The sequence below is a fragment of the Henckelia pumila genome, chromosome 3, assembly GCF_033568475.1.
Source record: "Henckelia pumila isolate YLH828 chromosome 3, ASM3356847v2, whole genome shotgun sequence".
NCBI classification, from domain to species: Eukaryota; Viridiplantae; Streptophyta; class Magnoliopsida; order Lamiales; family Gesneriaceae; genus Henckelia; species Henckelia pumila.
In genome coordinates this window covers 183,488,297-183,510,097 of record NC_133122.1, presented here as the reverse complement: position 1 = coordinate 183,510,097, position 21,801 = coordinate 183,488,297, and the positions used below count along the sequence as shown (strand labels likewise).

The window sequence follows — 21,801 nt, the reverse complement described above, 5'->3', positions numbered from 1 at the left end:
TTTGATACATTTATTATTCAATACGTAAGATGATTATTTTGTTATTTATTTAGTTGAAAAAACATATTTTAAAAATTAAGGATTTAATAGAAATTATTGATATTTGAGCAAGTTTTAAAATAATTTAAAGGATCTGAGAAGTCGATGAATATTCTTCTCCAATGTCTTTGGTTTCTTTAAACCCAAGTGCATTCCTTTTTCCTAATCTTTAGATAGAGATGATCTATTTTCATTTCTCATTTTGCTCGATAAAATTTATCCTTTTTTATATTATATACATATCATTTTGTTGGGCACAAGTTTAGAATGTCTAGGGATGAGGAAAAGTGACTGGGAACTTGCTTGGGAATAGTTTAGAGTTGCTAGATCTTTTTGGGACTGTATTATCTGGAGCCTGTGTTAAAAGCAAATTAGAATAAGTGTAATTTAAGCATAGCATAAGGTTCGTAAACATGATAAACAATGTGCGAACAGTTACTTCATATCTCTCTAATCTAGATCAAGATTGTATTATACTCTACAAAAACATGACATGCACCTATACATATATATATCTCAATCTGTCAAATAAAACAACTTGTGAAAGATGACAAAAGACTCAGGTAAGGGACTAAATTTCCTGCGTTCTTGACTTCAATTATGTTATTTTTGGTTGTTATATGCAATGTGAAGTATATATGTTATGAACAGACAGTAAAGCGGATTGCGGAGGGTCCGGAATTGTTCCGGAGGCTCTCAATGAAAATAACTACGAGAACTGGAAAACCTGCCTGAAAAACTACTTGGTGGGGCATGATCTTTGGGGGGTTGTCTCTGGGAAGTTTAGCGAGCCGGATAAACGCAAGGAACATGAACACGATGAATGGAAGAAGAAGAATGCATTGGCATTGCATGCCATCCAGCTCTCATGTGGAAAAGGCGTGTATAGTAAGTTTCATGAGAAAACACACCTGTCTGCTCAATTTGTGTGGAATCATTTGGTTGAAAGAGCTTGGGGGCCGAAGCCATCCTCTCACGACGAATATCCGGTTGATCAAGATAAAGAAGGTGTTTCTCAAATCTAGCTAAAGTTAATTTCACCATATCAGGATCCAATATGTTGTTATATATTATGTGAATTAAGATTAAATGTTCACTTTAATGATATTTGCAGGGATCAAAGAACACCTCAATTACGCGCATTTGTATAAAGCTGTTCAGGAAGGAGACTGGAAAGCCATACATAATGTTATAATTTCGGACAATTCAAATGAAGTACTGAGGGCAAGTATCTCATCACATCAAGATACAGCCCTGCATGTTGCTATTTTATCCGGACATATCGAGATTGCAGAGAGATTGGTAAACGAGATGGAAGAGGGAGACTTGAAACTGGTTAACGAATATGGCGCGACACCCCTGTCTCTTGCTGCTATTTGTGGTGAAAAGAGACTGGCAAAGTCAATAGTCAGAAAGAACAGAGATTTACTTACAATTGAAAACAAACACGAAGACGGGCACCTTCCCGTGATTGTTGCTGCTTTATATGGACAAAAGAACATGGTTAGTTATCTCTACAGAGAAACTCCCAAACATTTGCTGAAACCTGATAATGGTGAGAATGGAGTGTTGCTTCTTAATAGTCTTATCACAGCAGAATCTTTTGGTAAGTCACATGTATATATATTCATCATTGGTTCCTTCATTAATATATTCCATGCTCCTAATCTTGGTTGGTGTTTTTTGTTGTAGATGTTGCTTCAATGCTATTAAAACACTATCCAAGGCTGGGGGTTACCTCAGATGGCCATGGCAACTACCCTCTCCGACTATTGGCTCACAAGCCTTCGGCTTTCCGCAGCGGCACTAAGTTTACATTCTGGGAACAATGCATTTATTACTGTAAGTTTTTTATGTTCCATGCACATAAGTACGTGCAAGAGTACAATAATCTTGCAACTGGTCTAGTGAAGGAAATTATTATTATTATTATTATTTTCTTCTATAGGTGTCAAAGTTCACTCACCATGGGACCATCATCAGTTTTCTCATGATGAAAACCTTGCAGAAACCCAAGCATTGAGAGATGACAGCAGAATTGAGATTCATGAATCAGATGGTGAAGACAATGTTAATGGGAAAGCACACGGAGTACCGAATCTGGGTACGATCGATGCATCTATCCGCCGCCAATCATTTTAATGCTATTTGTTCAGGTGTCATTCTTTTGATCAGACAGGAACTTATAAGATCAACTTTGCTAACCAGTTTTTGAGTACTTTTGCAGTTTTAAGGCTGTTTCACAAATTGGGTTGGGGCATTTTACGATGCATTGGTACGTAATATCCTTCACTTACTGCTAATTATATATACATACAAGGGGAAAAACGTACCTTGTGACAAGCTGTTGAATGTCTACAAATTAATATTTCAGTTCCAGAGATCAAGTACATTCATCACAGAAAGTTGGTACACGATGAAGCTGAGAAGCTCCTCATCTGTATGTTCAAGGAGATACAAAAGTTGAGTAAGTCGGATCTCGACGACATGGGAATCGACTCAATAATTTATGATGCTATCAAGCATGGGATCGTTGAATTCATAGATGAAATGCTGAAATATAATCCTGATATCATATGGAAAAAGGACAAGAAAGGAAGAACAATTTTTGCGCATGCGATTGTATTGCGCCAAGAAAAGATCTTCAGCCGTATATACGGCCTAGGAACTAAGAAGAGCATAATGGCCCGGAGACACGATGTTTTTAAAAACAACTACTTGCACCTGGCCGCAAAACTATCTCCCCCTTCTCGACTAGAACGCGTGTCTGGCGCAGCCTTGCAGATGCAGAGGGAACTACAATGGTTTAAGGTGATCAAAATATTTAAGAGTTTTTGTACAGAATCTTTCAGTTAACACTAGATCGTTTTGTGTGCACGTAGGAAGTTGAGAGCATTGTACAACCGAAGCTGAAAGAAGAAGTGAACGAGAACAACAAAACACCAATCACTTTGTTTACAGAGGAGCACAAGAAACTGTCCAAGGATGCAGAAACTTGGATGAAGAACACGGCGGGATCGAGCATGATCGTGGGCACGCTTATCGCTGCTGTCATGTTTACGACAGCTTTCACGGTCCCAGGAGGCAACAAAAACGACGACGGCCTACCGACCATGTTAGAATCCCAGCCACGCCCCTTCTTCATATTCATGTTCTCAAATGCCTTGTCCATGTTCAGTTCCTCCACTTCTCTGCTCATGTTCTTGGGAATTCTCACGGCTCGATTTTCGGAACAAGACTACCTCAAGTCCTTGCCCACCAAGCTCATCTTCGGCCTCATGTGCTTGTTTTTCTCCATTGTCACCATGATGTCTTCCTTCGGGGCTGCCTTGTACTTGATCCTTCACGATCAGTTGCCTTGGGTTACGGTTCCCATCATCGTTCTTTCCACCATTCCTATAGCTCTTTTCTCTCTTCTCCAGTTCCCACTCTTGATCGAGATGATTTACCGGACCTATGGCTCTGGGAATTTCGATAACACCAACAAAACTCGCCTTTTTTCCCATTGACGGTCATTTTCTTTTTGACATCGATGATCTACTTCTTGTGTTTCTCTTCATCGCTTGCTGGTTTGCTTGAAGTTTTATGATCATGTGTGAGTATGTTATTGTAGTAATATATGTGGTGACAATTTTTGATACATTTCACTTTCTAAATTTGATATTTTTGCTTCTTCATGTATAATAATAGAGTATATATACTCTATCTACGAGGGAAAAAAATCATTATAATGTATCATCTACATAATACACGTAGGCAGAAATTTTGAAATAAAATAAAATAAAAACAAGTCTATAAGTTGAGTGAAATGGAGCCTGTTTTTAATCTCTCTCACACTCAGCGTTAGACAAGAAAATAGGAATTAGACAAAGCACTGACAATGAAAAAGTTATATGAAGAAAAAACATGTAAATGGTTTGACATTTTGACTAGCATATTATATTATATGTAATTAAGTGAGAGATTCATCATTTAAAATGTATATGAATTTTCGATGTTTTATATATCCTGTTTGCTTCGCTGAGAGAAATAAAGATTTGACAATTATATTAAGTTAAGATTATTTAAACTCCATTTTAGTCAAAATCCTTTTAAATTCCGCCTATTTTCGACAAAACCCATTTAAATTCTAATTCCTAATATGTCCAGGCCCAGCTAAAACTTTATTAAAATTGGTTTAAATCATTGATTGCCAAAAGCCCAAAATAATTGCAGTGTAAAGCCCAATAGTGGCATTGCCCACGTCTCATCCTGGGGCTTCAGCATTTCGTTCCGCTGTTCGACGATTTCTTTCAAAGTTCAGGGTTCTTCACTTCCCTTTTCGCTGCTGTGTAAGCAAGCGAAAATGACGAAATTCAGGAAGCTTAATCGGCCCACTGGCCATAGAATGTCAATGCTTAGGTAATAGTTCAATTTTTTTTGAAAGAAATTTCAATTTCTGTCTTCCGATTTTTCAAATGAAGGTGTTTATCTTGTAATCACAGGACAATGGTGTCGCAGTTAGTGAAGCACGAGCGCATAGAAACCACTGTTGCCAAGGTGATTGATCTGCTGTTCCTATGATTTTTCCGTGTTTTGAAGTTTAAGGTTTTATTGGGGTTTAACTGTTGGGATGGAATGATTCGATCTTTTTGCTCGGATTTGTATATGTTTTCGCATCAAATTTTCTTTTTGATCCGTGTTATCGGGAAACTCGGGAGATTATTACTCTAGACTAGACAGACCGAAAAGAATTATTTAAATAAATGCAATTTCCTTGCTTGAGTGCGCTTTGTTTATTCTATTGAAGCCACTGCCTTATTGAAGTCTTGATTTTTAGGTTTTAGCGTTGAATATGTGAATTCAACGAGAGTTTGGTTTTTATGTCTTTGTTCTGGTTGATGAACAATCTGCCAAGAAATTCTTCGGGCTCAAAGTTAATTCTTAGGTTTATTTCGGGTTTAACATTTTTCTGTGATTAATCCTCTCTTCTTCTTTTGTTACAGGCAAAAGAAGTCCGAAGGCTTGCAGATAACATGGTACAACTTGGAAAGGAGGTATGAATTTTGTTAACTAATGTATGTGTACGCGTGAAATGTATTGTGATACGCTTAAATTGATGAAGTTTTGCTTTTGAATTTCTTATGTTCCAAGAACAAGGCGTTTACTTCCTAAATTCTGAAATGTATACAGCTTTGAATGTTTTGACTCAGACTAATTCTAAAACATGATTCATAAAGAAACTGGTATATAAGATTATCATATCATCCACCTTCCTAGATTATAGATGCCTGAGAAACGAATTATGTAAGGGCTTTGTAGTATTGGATGTCTGAGTCATGCCTCAGAAAGTGCAAATCAACTTCCAAATATTATTGGAGTATAATTCACCACTTTCGAATGAGTGGCATAAAACTATAATATACTCAGATTCATGTATATCTGTGTCTTAAAACATTGTTCGGAAAAGATTACATATCATCCTTGATATTTATGGTACACTGTGCAAGAAGCATTAAAAATATTTAAATGAAATGTTTATTACCGTCTACGGTTTAACAGGTCTACTTAAATAAATGGATTTCATAATGATGCTTACATCTCTATAAGCAGTTTGGTTTCTTGATTTTTGATTTGGATGTCCCAATTATAACAGGGTACTCTCTGTGCTGCTAGGCGTGCTGCTGCCTTTGTGCGAGGGGATGATGTGATTCACAAGATATTTACAGAGTTGGCTTATCGATACAAGTGAATGTCAAACCTGTTAATTTTTCATTACGTTTTAATCTGTGAATGTGATGATGAATTGAAAATTTCTCTACCACAGAGACAGAGCTGGTGGATACACCAGATTGCTACGGACTCGAATTCGAGTTGGTGATGCTGCACCGATGGCCTATATTGAGTATGTTCTTTATGTTATATCTCTCAATCTTTATTGATTTCCTTGGTCATATAAATATATTTGACAATGCTGTTTGGAAGCAATGGCGTGGTTTTTTTATTTTCGCATCAATTTTTTTTAATCCAGATTTGAGAAATGAATAATCACCGTGTTTGGAAGTTACAAATGTCTGTTTATGAGTGTCCTTATTTTGAATGAATGTTACTTTTTTCATTAAAAAATAATTAATAACATATTTAATAATATGGGTAAGAAATTATATTGATCAATATTATATTATATTAGAAATGTACATGTGCATTAATAAATTAAAATAGTAAGTTCGGTAATATGAAAAAATTTATAATGTGTAAGCAAGGCTTACAATTTGTAATTTACATTAACTTAAAAAAAATTATGATAATAAAAAAATTATAAAAATGAATATGTAATTTTTCAGAAATGATAATAGAAGAAAAGCAGATTTTATATCAATTTAGTGGATTAAGAAGGGGTTAAATTTTGGTGAATATGCATTTGAACTTGTAAAACACTTGTTTCCGAGCAGGGTCAATGGCTCAATGCATCTTCTCACTCTGTTTGGTAACATGATTTTCTCATTTGGCAGGTTTATAGATCGAGAAAATGAACTCAGACAATCCAAACCAGCAAACCCACAGCCACCGGAGAGAGCTCCCCTGGATCCATGGACAAGATCTCGGCTCACCCGGCAATTTGCACCGCCCAAAGAAGAAAAGACTTCCGAGTCTGAGAATTGAGTGTTACTTTCAAATACAACGGCACGTTTTGGTTGTGACGATAGCGATAAAACGAGGTTTCTATTCAACTAGACATCTTAATTTACCAGTTGCAACTTGCAAGAAGCAACTATTGTTATTTCACATGCGTTTTGGGCGTTGGCAGTAGTTGACAGTGGTAAACCTGGTTTGAGTTCATATTTCAGCCAGTTGTGTTTCTATTGTAGCTTATAGGGCTGGAGCAAGTGAAACAACAGTCTCGTATACGCCTGCTTCTTTGGATATATAAATATAGATTGTAATAAATTTTGCAACTTCCATTCTTAGGTCGAGCAGAATCAATATTTATTTTCCGTCCAGTGAGATGGGTTGAATATGGATTGATTATCTTTTGATCTGGGGCTAGTCTCCACATAATCATTCATTGACGAATTTCTAGGTAACTCGGTACAGCGGAGTATTTTGTGAAGAGTATACTTCAACAAGTCCCACTGATCAGGTTTACGGTCTTCGATATCAGGGGTGGGGGCGGGGGCGGCTCTAGAATTTTAATCAATCTGTCTTTAAGGTATTGTCTGAGATTGCTTAAATAGTGATGGTGAAAAAGTTTCCTTTCTTTTGAGTTAGATGACCATGTCTATCCTTTTTACCGTTTATCCGCTGTTGAAATTCGGTTCCAGGTAAAGTTTCATCAGAAGATGAGCAGTATGTGTGTGTTAAATATCTTTTGAGAAGTGTGACACAACTTTCTTGAAGTGGTAGCTAAACTATGAGTTGGAAATGCTCACCAATAACTATTTTTGGGATTTATAAAATTTATGTTTTTGTAATGTACTTAACCACCAAATATTCAATGATACCAAACCTTCCAATATGAAGATTCGATTTCTAACAGAGATGTAACAACACTATTCGAAACTTGAGGAGGGAAATAGGACACGTCTTAATTGTTTTTATCAAGTTTTTTTAGTCCAAGCTCAAATTACACAGTGATTGAAACAAAGACATAATCTAACCACCAATGCCGAGCATACGAAGACTCCCGAAGCCTCAAAATTCAAAAAAGGCGTATAAGCTTAGCCTTGAATATACGGTATCATATATATATATATATATATATATGTGTGTGTGTGTGTGTGTGTGTATGTATGTATGTATGTATTTTATCATAACAATTTCCTTTTATAGTATTATTTGAAATGAAAGGCTGCTGGGTTTAACCTTGTATCACAAGACAAGATTGTCGGACATACGTTAATTCATTGCAAAGGAAAGCAAACACATGATTTCACAACACAATTTTTTTAGTTGCCCACATTTGCATATTATTTCATAATTATCTCCGTATTTGCACTGTATTTGTAGTTTTGGTCTAGATATTAATTTTAAACATACACTTAAAAGTTAATTTATTAATACTTGCGGTGAACATGGTGCGAACATACGATTTAAATTATGATATGAAGCTGCTGACCACAAATAATCTACATCAAATTCTCAAGTTTGGGAATTCCAGTAAAAATAATTACATTCCTCACCTCAAAATAATTATGATATACTGGTGTCAAAAAATTGAATGGGTAAGTGGATAGTTTAGTCGTATAGTCTACAATGCATTAGGGGGAGAAGAAGAAAAAGAGCAGAGATATTATACCTCGATTTATAAAATAATACACATAAAATTAGATGAATTATTTTTGTTTAAATAAAGGGTCCCAATACAAGAACACACGGATTCATCTGATATATTATAATATTTTCAAGATTGATTTTTAATTTTTTCCCCCTCAGGAAAAAATAAATAATAATAATAATAAAAAAAACTTGAAGTCACACGACATATATATTTAGCGATTGGTGCAAGGCTTAAGTCATACAAGGATGTGGCACCCTCCATCGATGAGTTGTTGTGATGCCACGTGTCAATTCTGGACAAGTTTGGTTGATTTGATTTCTTACTCACTGCCACGAATTTTAACTTTACACCCAATTTTGAGGTTACAAGTCAAATTTGACTATGGATGATAACCATGATTTCTAATAATAATAACCACCACCATGTGTAAAATTTAATATTAGAAAAATGTTATATGTGCCAAGAAAATTACATATAATTATATATTATTTTTGAAATTATCAAACTTTCTCAATGAAGATATATTTTTCGACCAAAATCGACCAACAATGTTAGTTGGCTCGTGTTAGTCATATATATAGCTAGGGTCCAAAGTTCAAATTAATCGAGCTTCTTTGAGCTTGGCTCTGGTTTAAGTTATAATTTATGTATTTTTATTAAATTGTGTTATTTTTGTAAATTATGGTTAATCCCTTTTTTTTCACAAACAACATATTTTGACCTTTTAATTTTAATTATATTAATTAATTAGCCTCGTGATTCGACTAGATAGTATAATTAGTAGTTCCACATTCACATGTCACAAGGATTCAATAGTCATTTCATATATATATATATATATATATATATATATATATATAATTCTATAATCAGCAATAATATGAAATAAAGTATTTTTAGTGCGTACGAAATGGGAATTAATTAATTAATTATTTAAAATTCACAAATAGGCACTTATTTAAATGTCTCGCCTCAATTAAGAAGAGGAATGAATACCAAGGGGTCACGTTAATGTAATATCTGAATCACTTTTTGCTTAATTAATCAATACTTAATTTCTAATTATCATTAATTAACGTGATTAATGAGATATTATTATATGGTAAAATTCAGAGTTTATTGAGAAATCATCGTTTGAATGTAAAGATATCATCCGATTTGGTAAGAAAGATATAACATATTAATCGCTAATCACATCACACCTCATTTTGGAACCATAGTAATCATTATTTTAACACATTATTTTCATTAACCTAATCCAGCTATTCTCCCTCTTTATTTATTCACAGTTATATTTATAAAAAAAATTAAAAAAATTAATCGGATTATTATTATTATTATTATTATTATTATTATTATTATTATTATTATTATTATTGTTGTTGTTTTTGACAAAGGATTATTATTATTATTATTATTATTATTTATTATTTCTGTATAATCAATCAAATGGTTTTTGTTAGTACTGTCATTAAAGAATATTTAAAGATGGGTTTAAAATGTTGGAATTGAACAACTCAAGTCAAGTACCAGCTTATTTTGACTTTTGATTATTATTATACTCAATAATTCAACGTTATAGATCTCCAATAAAATGCTATAATTATCAAACAATTATTTATTATATGCACGGCACCTACAACATATATATATATATATATATATATATATATATGTATATATATATATATAATTAAATTAAATATGATTTCAGAAAATCATATATATAATTAAATATTTTTTGAGTTAATTGGTTGTTGCGCACAACATGCATACTGATCCCTATATTTAGATTTTCAATTTAATTTATTGGACTAATATTAGGATTGTGAGCCTAATAAGCTCCAATATTAGCCTAACATTAGGATTATTTTAATTAATCCTCAACTATGGTTATGAAACCGTCTCACGAGTCAATTTTATGAGGCCGCTCCCGACCCGACTCATGAATTTTTTTTTTTTAGTTGGGGGAGAGAATTTTTGTTACAATTGGTCTCGAACTCGAGACCTCGTCCCATACTTGGGATCTTGATATCAAATGAGCTACACGTTATCAGCAAAAAAAATATTCTTTTTATTGTAAATATAAATCGGATCGATCAGTTTCGCGAACATAAATTCGTGAGACCGTCACTTACTCTAATTAATCAACCTCTTAGTACAGAAAATATATTTTCTTTCCCATTTCAAAATAAAAAATAAACGTGGATACCAAATATTGGTACGTATATGTCTTTTGTACATAGAGTAGGTTTCAAGTGCAAGCTACTACTTTCTTCTATATTGAACCCTTTCTCGTGCTCTATCTTCAACCACTTTCTTCCCACCATTTTCACAATTATCATATTTTATATATATAAACGCAGAAAGAACCCTGCCTCCCTCCCTCTCTCTCTCTCTACAACTATCTTTCGTTTGATCACAAAATTAATCAGAGTTTCAAAGGTAAGTTAAATCATCATTCTTATATGTTAAGCATATCTAAATTAATTATTTCATTCATTTTAATTAATTAATGGCATTAATTCCTTGCTGATCATAATATTATGTGTACGTTTTGAGTACTTTATGGAAAATTTAATGCAAACCCTTTTAAATTTTTCAGAAGGAAGCTTTCATTACAGAAGATTGGAAGAAGAATGGTTTACTGTTTGTGAAGCTCCATGGATGCGAGATTTCGAATGTGAGTATAGTTTTCATTGTTACCACTTTTTGTTCTTTAACAAAATAGAATTATAATAATCGTGGAATGATATTGATGAAAAGAAGAGAAGTGATTTCTGGGAATTCAAGAATATTTTGTCATTCTTATGTATGATCGTGTCTTTAAGATTTATTAATCTCGTGATCCCATTTACTTTAATTATCATGGTTTATTTAATTTATTTTGTTGGGATTGATGACGAATCAATGGAACAGTCTCCAAAATGAGGCTGATATGAAGAGTTAATTGGTTGAGTTTCAAATAAAAAAAAATCTAAATTAATTGGTGAGTTGTAAAATTTAGGCCTCTAATATTTAAACTCATATATTGGAAGCATATTAGTTCGAAGTCGATCGAGTTAGATTGAAACTATTATAAGTTGTAAGCATTGTAGCCAATTCTTGAATAGATTTAGAAGTTCGATTTTAAGAGTTCTCGAGAAGAATTTGTTACAGTTAGAATGAATGAAGCTGTGATTTCAAATTATATATATCAAATTAAAATTTTAATGTTCAAATAAATGTTTTTACGTGAGGTCCACCATTAGAGGCTATGAGCTCGGTCGTTTGAAGAAATTGACTAAACAATACATTAAAACAATTTGTTGCTATGTAGAAACTCTTTCGAGAAGTCCAGTGTAGATTTTTGACATAATTCTGCTTCAATTTGATTTTTTTTTTTAGGTGGGAGATATGCTTATTATTACTAATTGGATCTAGAATTTGAAATCTATTACAGACACTTTCAATTCGATATTTAAGGGGGCAAATGAAAGAAAGAAATTACACAACTAGCCGAAATTTATATGCTCGATATGGAACTTAATTTATGGTAAAACAGAAAGTCAAAACAATTTTGTCTAACATGCACATATTAAAACAAATAAAAAAAAATCAAAATTTATACGAGCATGATTGTTAATGGAAAGAGTAAATGTAATGATTGGCACAAGTTCACATGTGTGTGCGGAGTGATTGACAGGGAAAAAAAGGTAGCAAGATTTACAAGGTCAACTTAATTAGCTACAAACAAGAATCCAAATTAGGGGCTAAAGATTAACAATAAAATATCTAATCGCATAGACCGGACGACTTTTAGCCCAACAATCTCACCTATCCGTCTATTCGACGGGGACAAAGAAAAAAAAAATCTTATTGACATAGTCAAATATAAGCTTTTGATATCCTGCAACCATAAACTTCGCACAATATTATTATAGCAAATGTAAAATTCTCACAAGTCGTACTTATCTTTTAGCTGCCCAGGACTCTTGTTAATAAATTCAGTCTCATGCTATGTTTAGTATGTTACTTGATCATATAAAGTAACTAATACATAATTCACAGTTTACACCAACTATATTTGCATGTGTTCCTAACAGAGATGAAGCATACAAAAGGAAGTTACACAAAATCAAAATGAGGAGAGCTGGGAATCCTTTTCAACTTTCAAATGCAGCAAAGTACACTAAATGGAAGTTAAACCCATTGAAATCCATCCTCCTTATCGTTGTTTTTGGGGCCTTCTTGACGATCATTTCTTCTCCGACCGTTTGTCAACATAGCAATTTATCGAAGAATGTTTCTAGGTAAGTTGCTAGATTGAAATCTTGTTGTAAAGCAATCAAGAAACTGTTGTCTGGTCGAAATAGTGATGAACTGATCAAATACAGGTCACATTTCGTGAACAGGTGGATATGGGGAGTCTCAGATCCTCGATATGTGTCATACTTAGATATCGAATGGGAAGACATACAACAAGCATTGAACAAGTTGCCTGAAGACATCAAGATACACAGGATTGGCCTTCTGAACTTCGACGAGAATGAAATCCATCAATGGAAACGAATTGTTCCCACGTCCCATCAAACAGTTTTGAATCTTGAATATGCTGAGAAAAATGTGACTTGGGAGTCCTTGTACCCTGAGTGGATCGACGAAGAACAGGAAGATGTGGTTCCTAGCTGTCCCACGTTCCCAAATCTTGAAGTTCCAATACAAAGACTCGATCTCATCGCTGTGAAACTTCCTTGCAGAAATGAAGGGAACTGGTCCAGAGATATTGCTAGACTTCACTTACAGATTTCAGCAGCTCGTTTAGCGGCCTATTATAAAGGACTGTACCCTGTGCACCTGCTTTTCGTGTCATTTTGCTTCCCGATACCAAACTTGTTTCCCAGCAAGGATCTTTTAACACGTGAAGGTAACGCATGGTTATATAAACCAAATTTGGATGCAATGAGAGAAAAGCTTCAGCTCCCAATCGGATCTTGTGAGCTGGCACTTCCTCTTGGATTCATAGGTAAGTGCAGTACACTTTCTCTAGTTATTTACCTCCATCTAATAAAAGATACCTTTATAGAAACTCCACTTGAAATTCGTGTATTTAGAATTCTGTAATCGTACCAGCGTGTGGGTTTCTAATGCTGCTTGGCTAATGCAATCCTTTTAACAGATAGGGGTTACACGAGGAAAGGGCAACGGGAAGCTTATGCTACAATCTTGCACTCGGCTCATGTTTATGTTTGTGGAGCCATAGCTGCAGCACAGAGTATCCGAATGGTGGGATCCACGAGGGACTTGGTGATTCTTGTCGATGAAACAATCAGTGACTACCACAGGAGTGGACTCGAATTGGCCGGCTGGAAAGTCAGGACAATACAAAGAATAAGAAATCCAAAAGCTGAGAAAGATGCCTATAATGAATGGAATTACAGCAAGTTCAGATTATGGCAGCTTACAGATTATGAAAAGATTATCTTCATTGATGCTGATTTGATACTCCTTCGAAACATAGATTTCTTGTTTGAAATGCCGGAGATTTCAGCAACAGGCAACAATGGCACACTTTTTAATTCAGGAGTAATGGTAATAGAACCGTCAAATAGCACATTCCAGCTCTTGATGGACCATATAAATGAGATCGAATCTTATAACGGTGGAGACCAGGGATACTTGAACGAAATATTTACCTGGTGGCACCGGATACCAAAACACATGAATTTCCTCAAAAATTTCTGGTTTGGTGACGATGATGCAGTAAAGCAGAAAAAGATCCATCTTTTCAAGGCGGAACCGCCCATTCTTTACGTTCTACACTTCCTCGGAAACAAGCCATGGATGTGCTTCAGAGACTACGACTGCAATTGGAATGTGGATATATTACAAGAATTTGCCATTGATATTGCCCACAAGAGGTGGTGGAAGGTGCATGACGCCATGACCGAAAAACTGCAAGAATTCTGTCTGTTACCTTCGAAACAAAAGGCACAGTTAGAGTGGGATAGAAGGCAAGCAGAAAAAGGAAACTATACAGACGGGCATTGGAAGATCAAAATAAAAGATAAGCGTATCAAGAGATGCATTGATCCATACTGTGATTGGAAGGGCATGTTGAAGCATTGGGGGGAATCAAATTGGACAGACACTGAATACCCTGTACCTACACCACCTGCATTTAAATCAAGAACTTCTAGTTTCTGATTTAACAATCTCGAGCAATGTGGTATGGTAACAAGATGGATCCTCCTTAGCCTTCATCTGTTTGTTTATCCTTGATTCTTTTTGTTACAGCGACGACTCAGGATTTAGAAACATGTAGAATTTTGAACACATTACATATTTTTTGTATATTTCATGAGGTTTTTCAGGATGAAGCTTCAACTGTTTGAAGAGTTTAATATCCTTACCGACTTCGTTCATTTATTTTCTAGGTTGGGCTTTATTTTACTAAATGCATATCTTCCTCGACGAGAGTTAAAAAGGATTTTCCAAGTTCATATATACACCTCCTAAGGAGTTTGTCCAACCGATGTAGGACATCAAATATACCCCAACGGGTGGCCCAATAAGACAATCCAACACATAAAGGTGGGACTCAGCTCTGATACTGTGTTAAAAATGATGAACTTGGACCTAACTCCAACCCAAAAACTAGCTCGTGGGGAAGTGTTGTCCAACTCCATATATACATATCCATAAGACTTTATCCAACAAATAGCGAGACATCTAACAAACATCAAGAAGGAAAGTTACCTGAAAAGGATTCAGGGAACTAGACATGATCTCCTTTTGATAAGGAGGAGCAAATTAAGTACATCATCTCTTCAGGATGAGAAGAAACCAATACAAAAAACACATTAACAGCAGAATCACTAGATTATCCACCCCCAAGCCTCAACACAGTTGTGATCCTATATCGCCATGAATGTGAAAAAAGTATTAATAACAGCCTTTTGGGAAACAATTTGCACTTGGGAAATATTCGTTCTAGGGATACCTTTTAGAAGCAAAATCCCAACAGGTATTACTTCATTTCGAATACAAGCTCAGCAGATTACGCTAAAGAAACCCACGGCTTTCAATCCAGTTAAATCAACTTACAAGGTTTCTCGGAGTAATATAAATTTATCTGACTTGGTCGAGCAATCATAAATGGGAAAAAGCTTCTGATGGAATTCCATTTATGAACATCGGGCTAGCCTAGCAAAACTCAGCATCGGGGTAATCAATAAGAATAAGAGTATGTAATCAAATTACTCATAGGAAAGAAACAGACGAGGAAATGTAGATTTTTTGATCGGGAATTTCATCAAACAGCTTGAACTAATAATCTAACTGAGTATTAGCTGCTAAAGGTTGAATCTTTGGAATGTTGATTGTTTCAAACCGATTAATCTACTTTTGAAGAACACTTAAATATTGGTAACCGAAATATGAACTAGCGGATAATCACACGTACCATGTGGAAAATTTCATCCCTATTTGCAAAGAAAATTGCAAAGAAAAACGTAATATGTATAATTGGATAGTTAGGCCATGCTTGGATACGGTGAAATACAATTTAACAGATAGCATAGATATATTTAAAAAAATGACTTAATTACAATATTTCTTAAAAAAATCCTAACAGTTACAATATTTCTTAAAAAAATCCTAACAGTTAAATATATTCTAAAATAAACTCAATTTCTTTTTAATACCAAGATAAAAAAAAATACCAAACAAGTCACATTTTACTGTTATTTTTATCCAAAATAACCCTTTGACCTTTTCTTATAATATCAGTGATCTTCGCGTTCTCACGTGTTTATAGAATTCTTAATTAATCTTAGTTTAAATATATTTGCTTATAAAGTTATAATCATCAAGCACTATTATTAATAGAGCTGCCAAATGGACCAACCATGACAGGGCGGGTCGGCCCACCAAAAACCAACCTTTTGGCGGGCCGACCCACCATCCTGGCGGGCTGAAAATCCTCAACCCAACCCAATCCAAGGTGGGTTGCGGGTTAGACGGGCCGGCCCGCGAGTTGAATCACGACAAATAAAAATAAATAAAAAATATTATAATTAATTATAAATATCATTTCATAAATAACTTTAATAGAAACTTCTAATATTAATAAAAGTTTTAATTATTGATTTCATGTGCGTAAATTTTATATAAAGTAATTAATACAAAAAAAATTCACAACTTTTATTAAAAATACATATATAACAATAAAAATAAAAATAAATTATTAATTCTTCAGGCCGCAGGCCACCCAGGCCAACGGCGGGCCAACCCGCGCGAGTCGCGGGCCTAGGCGTATTGGCCCATCTAGGCCTACCTTTTGTTGGGTTGAAAAAATTTCAACCCAACCCACTTAAATTGTGTGGCGGGCCAGGCCGATCCGGCGAACCTAACTCAAATTGACTGCTCTAATTATTAAGATGCCCTCACCCTTAATAAAATAGAAATTGAAATAGATAGAATATTAATAGATATTTATGTATTTTAATTCTAATACGTTGATTTATTAAGATTTATCAATTATATTTTTATTAATTTATAGTTGATTAATTTTTCTTAATATCAAAAAATAAACCATAAATTGATATTAACTAAATTATATCATAGCCCGATTTCAAGCAGTAAATTTCATGAAGTTAAATTATTGTTTTTGAATCAAGTTAACTATGAGTAATTTAGTTTTGATTCATAATCTTGATCAATCGAATATTTTACCATGAAACTGAAAGATGAATTTTTTTAGGGGTTAAAAGGAAATAAACAAAAACATTTTTATTGTGAGGTCAAATAATTTTTCTGAATTTTTTTTTAAAAAAAATGCTTGGAATGGTGTTGCAATGCAACATTGACATGATGCGCTACCCGCACTTGTTAAATGTGATGTAAATGCTAAGAGTTCAAAATAGTTTTTTATAATTGAAAAAATATATAAATTCAAATTATTTTAAAAATAATTTTGACCATTAATTGTATTACAAAGGACAATATGATCGAAAGCAATTTTCCATTTTATTGGGATATCTCACCCTAACTTTAGTAACAAGACTTAAGATTGGTCCGTGAATTTTTCACATGTAAAATCTATTAAAAAAATATTAGACCCGGTATATATGAACATATCACTATTAGAACCTATTTAGTTTGAAAAGCTGGAAGGTAAAACATTTTTCTTAAAATTGTTGTGTTTAATTACAAAAATCATTTAAAAAAAAACATTTAAAAACTATAATTTCTTATTTCTTGGTCTTTTATAGCTAACTATATTTAAAAATTTAAATAAAACATTTCTCAACATTTATTCAAACGTCGAAATAACTTCTGTTTTTTATAATTAAAAAAACCGAACTTATTTAAGTCAATTTTTAAACTTCCATCTTCTGAATCCAAATGTCAGAGTTGATGATGAACAACATCTCACCTTCCCCCAATTACATATTCCATCCACTTTCTCAACAAGTCCAACATCCTATCCTAGGTTGGAATGTGAATCAAAACCATATGCGCACAGAATTTATTTCAACAACTTTTAGTTAAGGAAACCATTTAATGACAACTACAATATATTCCTACTTCTAATGACTATGCTTACCATATATTCTTACTTATAATTCCAAGTTCATCAAAAAGATGTAGGAATCCACAGGTCGCCCTGAATGAAATTTTGAACCGAGTACGAATCGACATGTTCAGCGGGGATCAGACTACTCCACGAAACTCGTCTAGCCGTATCTGATCCGACCCCCGAGTTCGCAAACTCGCCATAGTACAATGTTTTCAACGCAAAGTCTCCACTCCAAGGCATCCAACCATCCGGCATAACAAGAGCTTCTAATGTACATCGAATGAAAACCGTCCTCGAGTACTCCTTCCACGGCCTCCCCAGGAAATTCTTGTGCACACCCGGCTTGCTGTAATACAAAGACATGTAAGCATCCGTGCCGTTGATCAAGCAATTTTGGAAAACGAAGCCGGTGGATTGGGCGGGGTCGATTCTCCCGTGGGCTGTCACGGCGTTGTTCTCGCCTTTTTCGGGTCTGAGTTGTCGAGGGGCGATGAGGATGGAGCAATTTTGGAAGAAGGATGCCGAGTTTCCGAATATGAAGTCCACATTGCCTTGGATTCGGCATGATTTGTAGTACTGGCGAAGCGAGTGCGCGTATAGGGTGTCTTGGTTGCCGACGAATTCGCAGTTTTCGAGGATGGAGAGATCGCTGTCCGATCGGAAAGCTACTGCTTGGTGAGCATCAGGTCCCGCTGTGTTTTGTATTGTGACACCAGTAGCCATGAATCCATCTCCAACTACTCCTGTTCAGTGTATGATCTCATCTCAAACTTTTAAATACCATATTTATTTATTGCTGAAAAGCAAATATACCAACCAACTAATTCATTCATGTCCCACACCAAATTCTATATTCTGAAATCTGAACCATAGAAATGAATCTTCTTGCTTTCACAATAAAGATGAAGAATATTATAACTCAGTGACTTACCAACTGTGGCGGAGTTGTAGGTGGACACCCCTGGCTGGCCAGCGTTCATGGAACCTGTAATTACCGTTTTGCCCATGCCATCACCCAAGAACACGACATTCCTCTTCTCCAATGGAACCCGAACCGTTTCCTCATAAACCCCGGTTTTGATCCATATAACGAACCGCTTGTCCGATCCGCCACTGTCAGGGGCTGCATTCACCGCATCCTGAACCGAGTTGTAGTCACACGCGCCGCCGCTGTCCTTGCAGACAGTCACATTCGCCTTGAGTTCCGACGGCACTGCTCCGGTCACCTGTGGTCCTGAAGAATCTGATCCGGGTTCCCAGAACCCGTCGCGCTCGGTCTTGGGTGGGGACCAAGACCCAGTTTTGTCGCCGTAAACATCAAAATTCACCATCATCCCCAGCGCATTGCTTGTGGATGAGATTAAAGAAGAATTAAAGAACGCCATGGTACTGCCCACCAGGGACGTGTCGTTCACGTACTTGAGCGCCGACCAGCAGTCGTAATGGTACACCGACGCCGCGCTCATCCATGCCCGCGCGTCCTTGATCTTGCCACGCGGCAGAGCTCCGGCCGCCAGATTCATCCGGTACTCTGAGTAACGCAGCAGCTCCAGACACGTTTTGGCGGCCTTCGAACGGTTCTGGTTGTCCGAGGAACCGTCCAGGATATCCTGCACCATGCCCCGACCCTTTTCGAGATATTGCGAGGTGACCCACATGGCCGATTGGATTACCTGCGAAACGGTGGCATTTGCGGGCACGTTATTCGACTGGGACAGCCAGGATTCACATGTGGGAGGGTCACGTGAGGCCTTGCAGGCCTCGTGAACGACATTGTCAGACGGTGAGCCGTCGGTGTAAGGCGGGGGAGACGATGGTTTCCGGATGTGATTGTGGTGGCGGGCGGAGGAGAGGGAGAAGAACAGAACAAGTAACAGAACCGTGAAAGTAAGAAGGGCCGCCATTGTAACGAAGAAGAATTTCAAATTCTGAGATTTTCTGGAACTATTGGTGACGGGGTCAGGTATGGGTGGAGGTGGGGATTTTATAGGTTTTCTGTGCTGCATCGTTTTCAATAGGAAGTGGACAATAACAAGAAATATAAAAATGGACAGTGATGTTTATGGATGGATTACTGGTATTAATTGGTGATGTAAGAAGCAAATGGGCATTTAATTTCAAGAAAAAAATTGATGGGGCGATGCAATTTTGGAATGTAGCGATTGATTGGAAGTGGAGTCACGGGTTTGGAAAAAGGAGTGGGCACTGAAGAAATAGAGAATGGGAAAGTGGAAGTAGGGGGGCGGTGCAGATCTATGTATGTTTTGCATCAATGGAGTCCAGTGTGTGTAATTTGGTTTACTGGTGGGATTTTGATTTGGAGAGAGAGAGACTGTTTGGATCTTACTTTCTGAGTGTAGGAAGACTAACCCTGGTTTTTCTTTCCTTTTCTCTTTTCTCTTTTCATTTCTCTCTCCTTTTTTTCTTTTTTTTTTAGAAAATTTTCATGGATACAATTTATGCTTTTTTATTCTGAAATAAAAATAAAAAAAATACATAGTCATGGAACGACAATATTGTAGGTTTTTCGTTCCAAACAAATATACCTTACTATTTTAAATATCACAACAACTCATATGAAACATTATCACCTGTAAATTTTCTAAAACGGATCTTCTATTTGAGTTGGAAATGAATTATTTTTTATGCTAAAAATATTATTTTTTATTGTTAATATGAACATGTTTAATGCGGATAAAAACTCGTGAAATTGTTTCACAAAATACACGCTTTAAACATAGAGTGTAAATTATCAACAGCCCAATAACAATTCTATCTAATCGAGAAATCACATATACGACTATTAATTGGATTTTCAATTTTCCCATTATAATTGATATCATCTCCATTTAATAGCAGCCTGTGCATTTGCTTATAATATTAAGCCATAATAATTTTCCATTTTTATGATGTAAGCTTGTTTGAGAATATATATTATGTTTTGTGGTTGAAACTTGAAAAGAAAGGAAGAAGAGGGTAGTAGCCCAATTCAAAAATTTTATAAAGTAAAAAGGGACGGCCTGATTTCTTGTTTTGGACCATCAAAACAGAAAATGGATGGGCGGTGGTGTTACAAAAACTGGTGTTAAAAAAACCCGGGTCGGCCCCTCCACTACACCTGAATGGACTCATTATTTAAAGTTGACAATTTTTTTTGAAAGTTTTTTTTTCTTTTTTTTTTTTTTTTTTCTCTTTTTGGGCTAAACTACTCGAGAATAATACCATAAACTTCAAATACATCTCTTACATGTTTATATAATATTTTCATGCTGATATGATATATTTCAAGTTCACTCAATAATGATATCGTTTGAAATGCATTCTACTTTCTATTATTATAATGTTATCTTATTGTAAATAATAAAAATGCATTTAAAATACATCAATAGAGGTGCAACCTTATATTAAATGAGGTTGCCTAAAATTAAGAAGCAATAAATATATATTAAGAAAATATTTTTAATATATATATAATAAAATAGTGAATAGTAATTAATTTGCTGCACAAACTATTAATTCCAATCATTGTTATTAAATTCAACTCGATACACATTTCATCTTTAAAAATTATTTTATTGATTGAAATTATAAAAATAAAAACTATATTATAATATATAAGTATCATACTCTTTGATAAAAATAAAATATTAACTTTATTAAATAATAAATTCTATATTCAATTATAACGTATTTTACAATATTTTAAAAAAAAATTAGTAAAATCATATTTTTTTTCTCTATCTATGTTATAGCGATTATATATCAATAAGATTTGAAGATCAATAAATAAATCACATAGTTTCAATTATGATTGTTTCAATTTTAACAATATCTCAGAGTTTAATGGACATATATTTATTTTATTATTATATTTCAACTGTATATATTATTTATTTATTAAGTTGTAATTTTAATTTATAAACATATAACTATAATATTATTA

The 21,801-nt window shown here is 34.8% G+C and overlaps 4 protein-coding genes and 1 long non-coding RNA gene across 6 annotated transcripts; 3 read left to right on the top strand and 2 right to left on the bottom strand.

Moving 5' to 3' along the window:
• Positions 1–477: 477 nt before the first annotated feature.
• On the top strand, positions 478–3,697 carry LOC140890124 (uncharacterized). Its single transcript, XM_073297883.1, has 8 exons — positions 478–602; positions 691–1,047; positions 1,154–1,645; positions 1,732–1,881; positions 1,988–2,143; positions 2,267–2,314; positions 2,414–2,850; positions 2,922–3,697. Exons 1-8 carry the CDS (start codon positions 587–589, stop codon positions 3,546–3,548), a joined length of 2,283 nt encoding a protein of 760 aa, XP_073153984.1. The 5' UTR covers positions 478–586; the 3' UTR covers positions 3,549–3,697.
• A 583-nt stretch (positions 3,698–4,280) lies between these two features.
• LOC140891770 (uncharacterized) lies at positions 4,281–7,036 on the top strand. Its single transcript, XM_073300404.1, has 6 exons — positions 4,281–4,440; positions 4,524–4,578; positions 5,025–5,075; positions 5,675–5,766; positions 5,846–5,923; positions 6,531–7,036. Exons 1-6 carry the CDS (start codon positions 4,385–4,387, stop codon positions 6,679–6,681), a joined length of 483 nt encoding a protein of 160 aa, XP_073156505.1. The 5' UTR covers positions 4,281–4,384; the 3' UTR covers positions 6,682–7,036.
• Positions 7,037–10,621: 3,585 nt separating this feature from the next.
• LOC140889669 (UDP-glucuronate:xylan alpha-glucuronosyltransferase 1) lies at positions 10,622–15,024 on the top strand. 2 transcript variants are annotated; one of them, XM_073297393.1, is made up of 5 exons: positions 10,622–10,741; positions 10,902–10,979; positions 12,382–12,588; positions 12,691–13,301; positions 13,455–15,024. In XM_073297393.1, exons 2-5 carry the CDS (start codon positions 10,960–10,962, stop codon positions 14,480–14,482), a joined length of 1,866 nt encoding a protein of 621 aa, XP_073153494.1. In that variant the 5' UTR covers positions 10,622–10,741; positions 10,902–10,959; the 3' UTR covers positions 14,483–15,024. The 2 variants fall into 2 exon arrangements, with proteins under 2 accessions (XP_073153494.1, XP_073153492.1); XM_073297391.1 differs by having other exon boundaries at positions 12,673–13,301.
• Positions 14,118–15,817, bottom strand: LOC140889671 (uncharacterized). Its single transcript, XR_012152150.1, has 4 exons — positions 15,741–15,817; positions 15,279–15,481; positions 15,035–15,192; positions 14,118–14,252 (listed from the first exon to the last, which is right to left on the bottom strand). It is a non-coding gene; the product is annotated as an uncharacterized lncRNA (long non-coding RNA).
• Positions 15,818–17,678: 1,861 nt separating this feature from the next.
• On the bottom strand, positions 17,679–20,190 carry LOC140889670 (probable pectinesterase/pectinesterase inhibitor 51). The gene is made up of 2 exons (XM_073297394.1): positions 18,790–20,190; positions 17,679–18,601 (listed from the first exon to the last, which is right to left on the bottom strand). Exons 1-2 carry the CDS (start codon positions 19,862–19,864, stop codon positions 17,916–17,918), a joined length of 1,761 nt encoding a protein of 586 aa, XP_073153495.1. The 5' UTR covers positions 19,865–20,190; the 3' UTR covers positions 17,679–17,915.
• Positions 20,191–21,801: the final 1,611 nt, after the last annotated feature.

Bases quoted from the DNA above. Each gene is read 5' to 3' on its own strand.
- LOC140890124 (XM_073297883.1), top strand. The intron at 1,048-1,153 runs GTGTTTCTCAAA...TGATATTTGCAG, and splicing joins GGTTGATCAAGATAAAGAAG to GGATCAAAGAACACCTCAAT. The intron at 2,851-2,921 runs GTGATCAAAATA...GTGTGCACGTAG, and splicing joins GGGAACTACAATGGTTTAAG to GAAGTTGAGAGCATTGTACA.
- LOC140891770 (XM_073300404.1), top strand. From the start codon at position 4,385: ATGACGAAATTCAGGAAGCTTAATCGGCCCACTGGCCATAGAATGTCA. The intron at 5,767-5,845 runs GTGAATGTCAAA...TCTCTACCACAG, and splicing joins GAGTTGGCTTATCGATACAA to AGACAGAGCTGGTGGATACA. The intron at 5,924-6,530 runs GTATGTTCTTTA...CTCATTTGGCAG, and splicing joins GCACCGATGGCCTATATTGA to GTTTATAGATCGAGAAAATG.
- LOC140889669 (XM_073297391.1), top strand. From the start codon at position 10,960: ATGGATGCGAGATTTCGAAT. The intron at 10,980-12,381 runs GTGAGTATAGTT...TGTTCCTAACAG, and splicing joins ATGGATGCGAGATTTCGAAT to AGATGAAGCATACAAAAGGA. The intron at 12,589-12,672 runs GTAAGTTGCTAG...GATCAAATACAG, and splicing joins TTATCGAAGAATGTTTCTAG to GTCACATTTCGTGAACAGGT.
- LOC140889670 (XM_073297394.1), bottom strand. From the start codon at position 19,864: ATGCAGCACAGAAAACCTATAAAATCCCCACCTCCACCCATACCTGAC. The intron at 18,602-18,789 runs GTAAGTCACTGA...TACACTGAACAG, and splicing joins CTACAACTCCGCCACAGTTG to GAGTAGTTGGAGATGGATTC.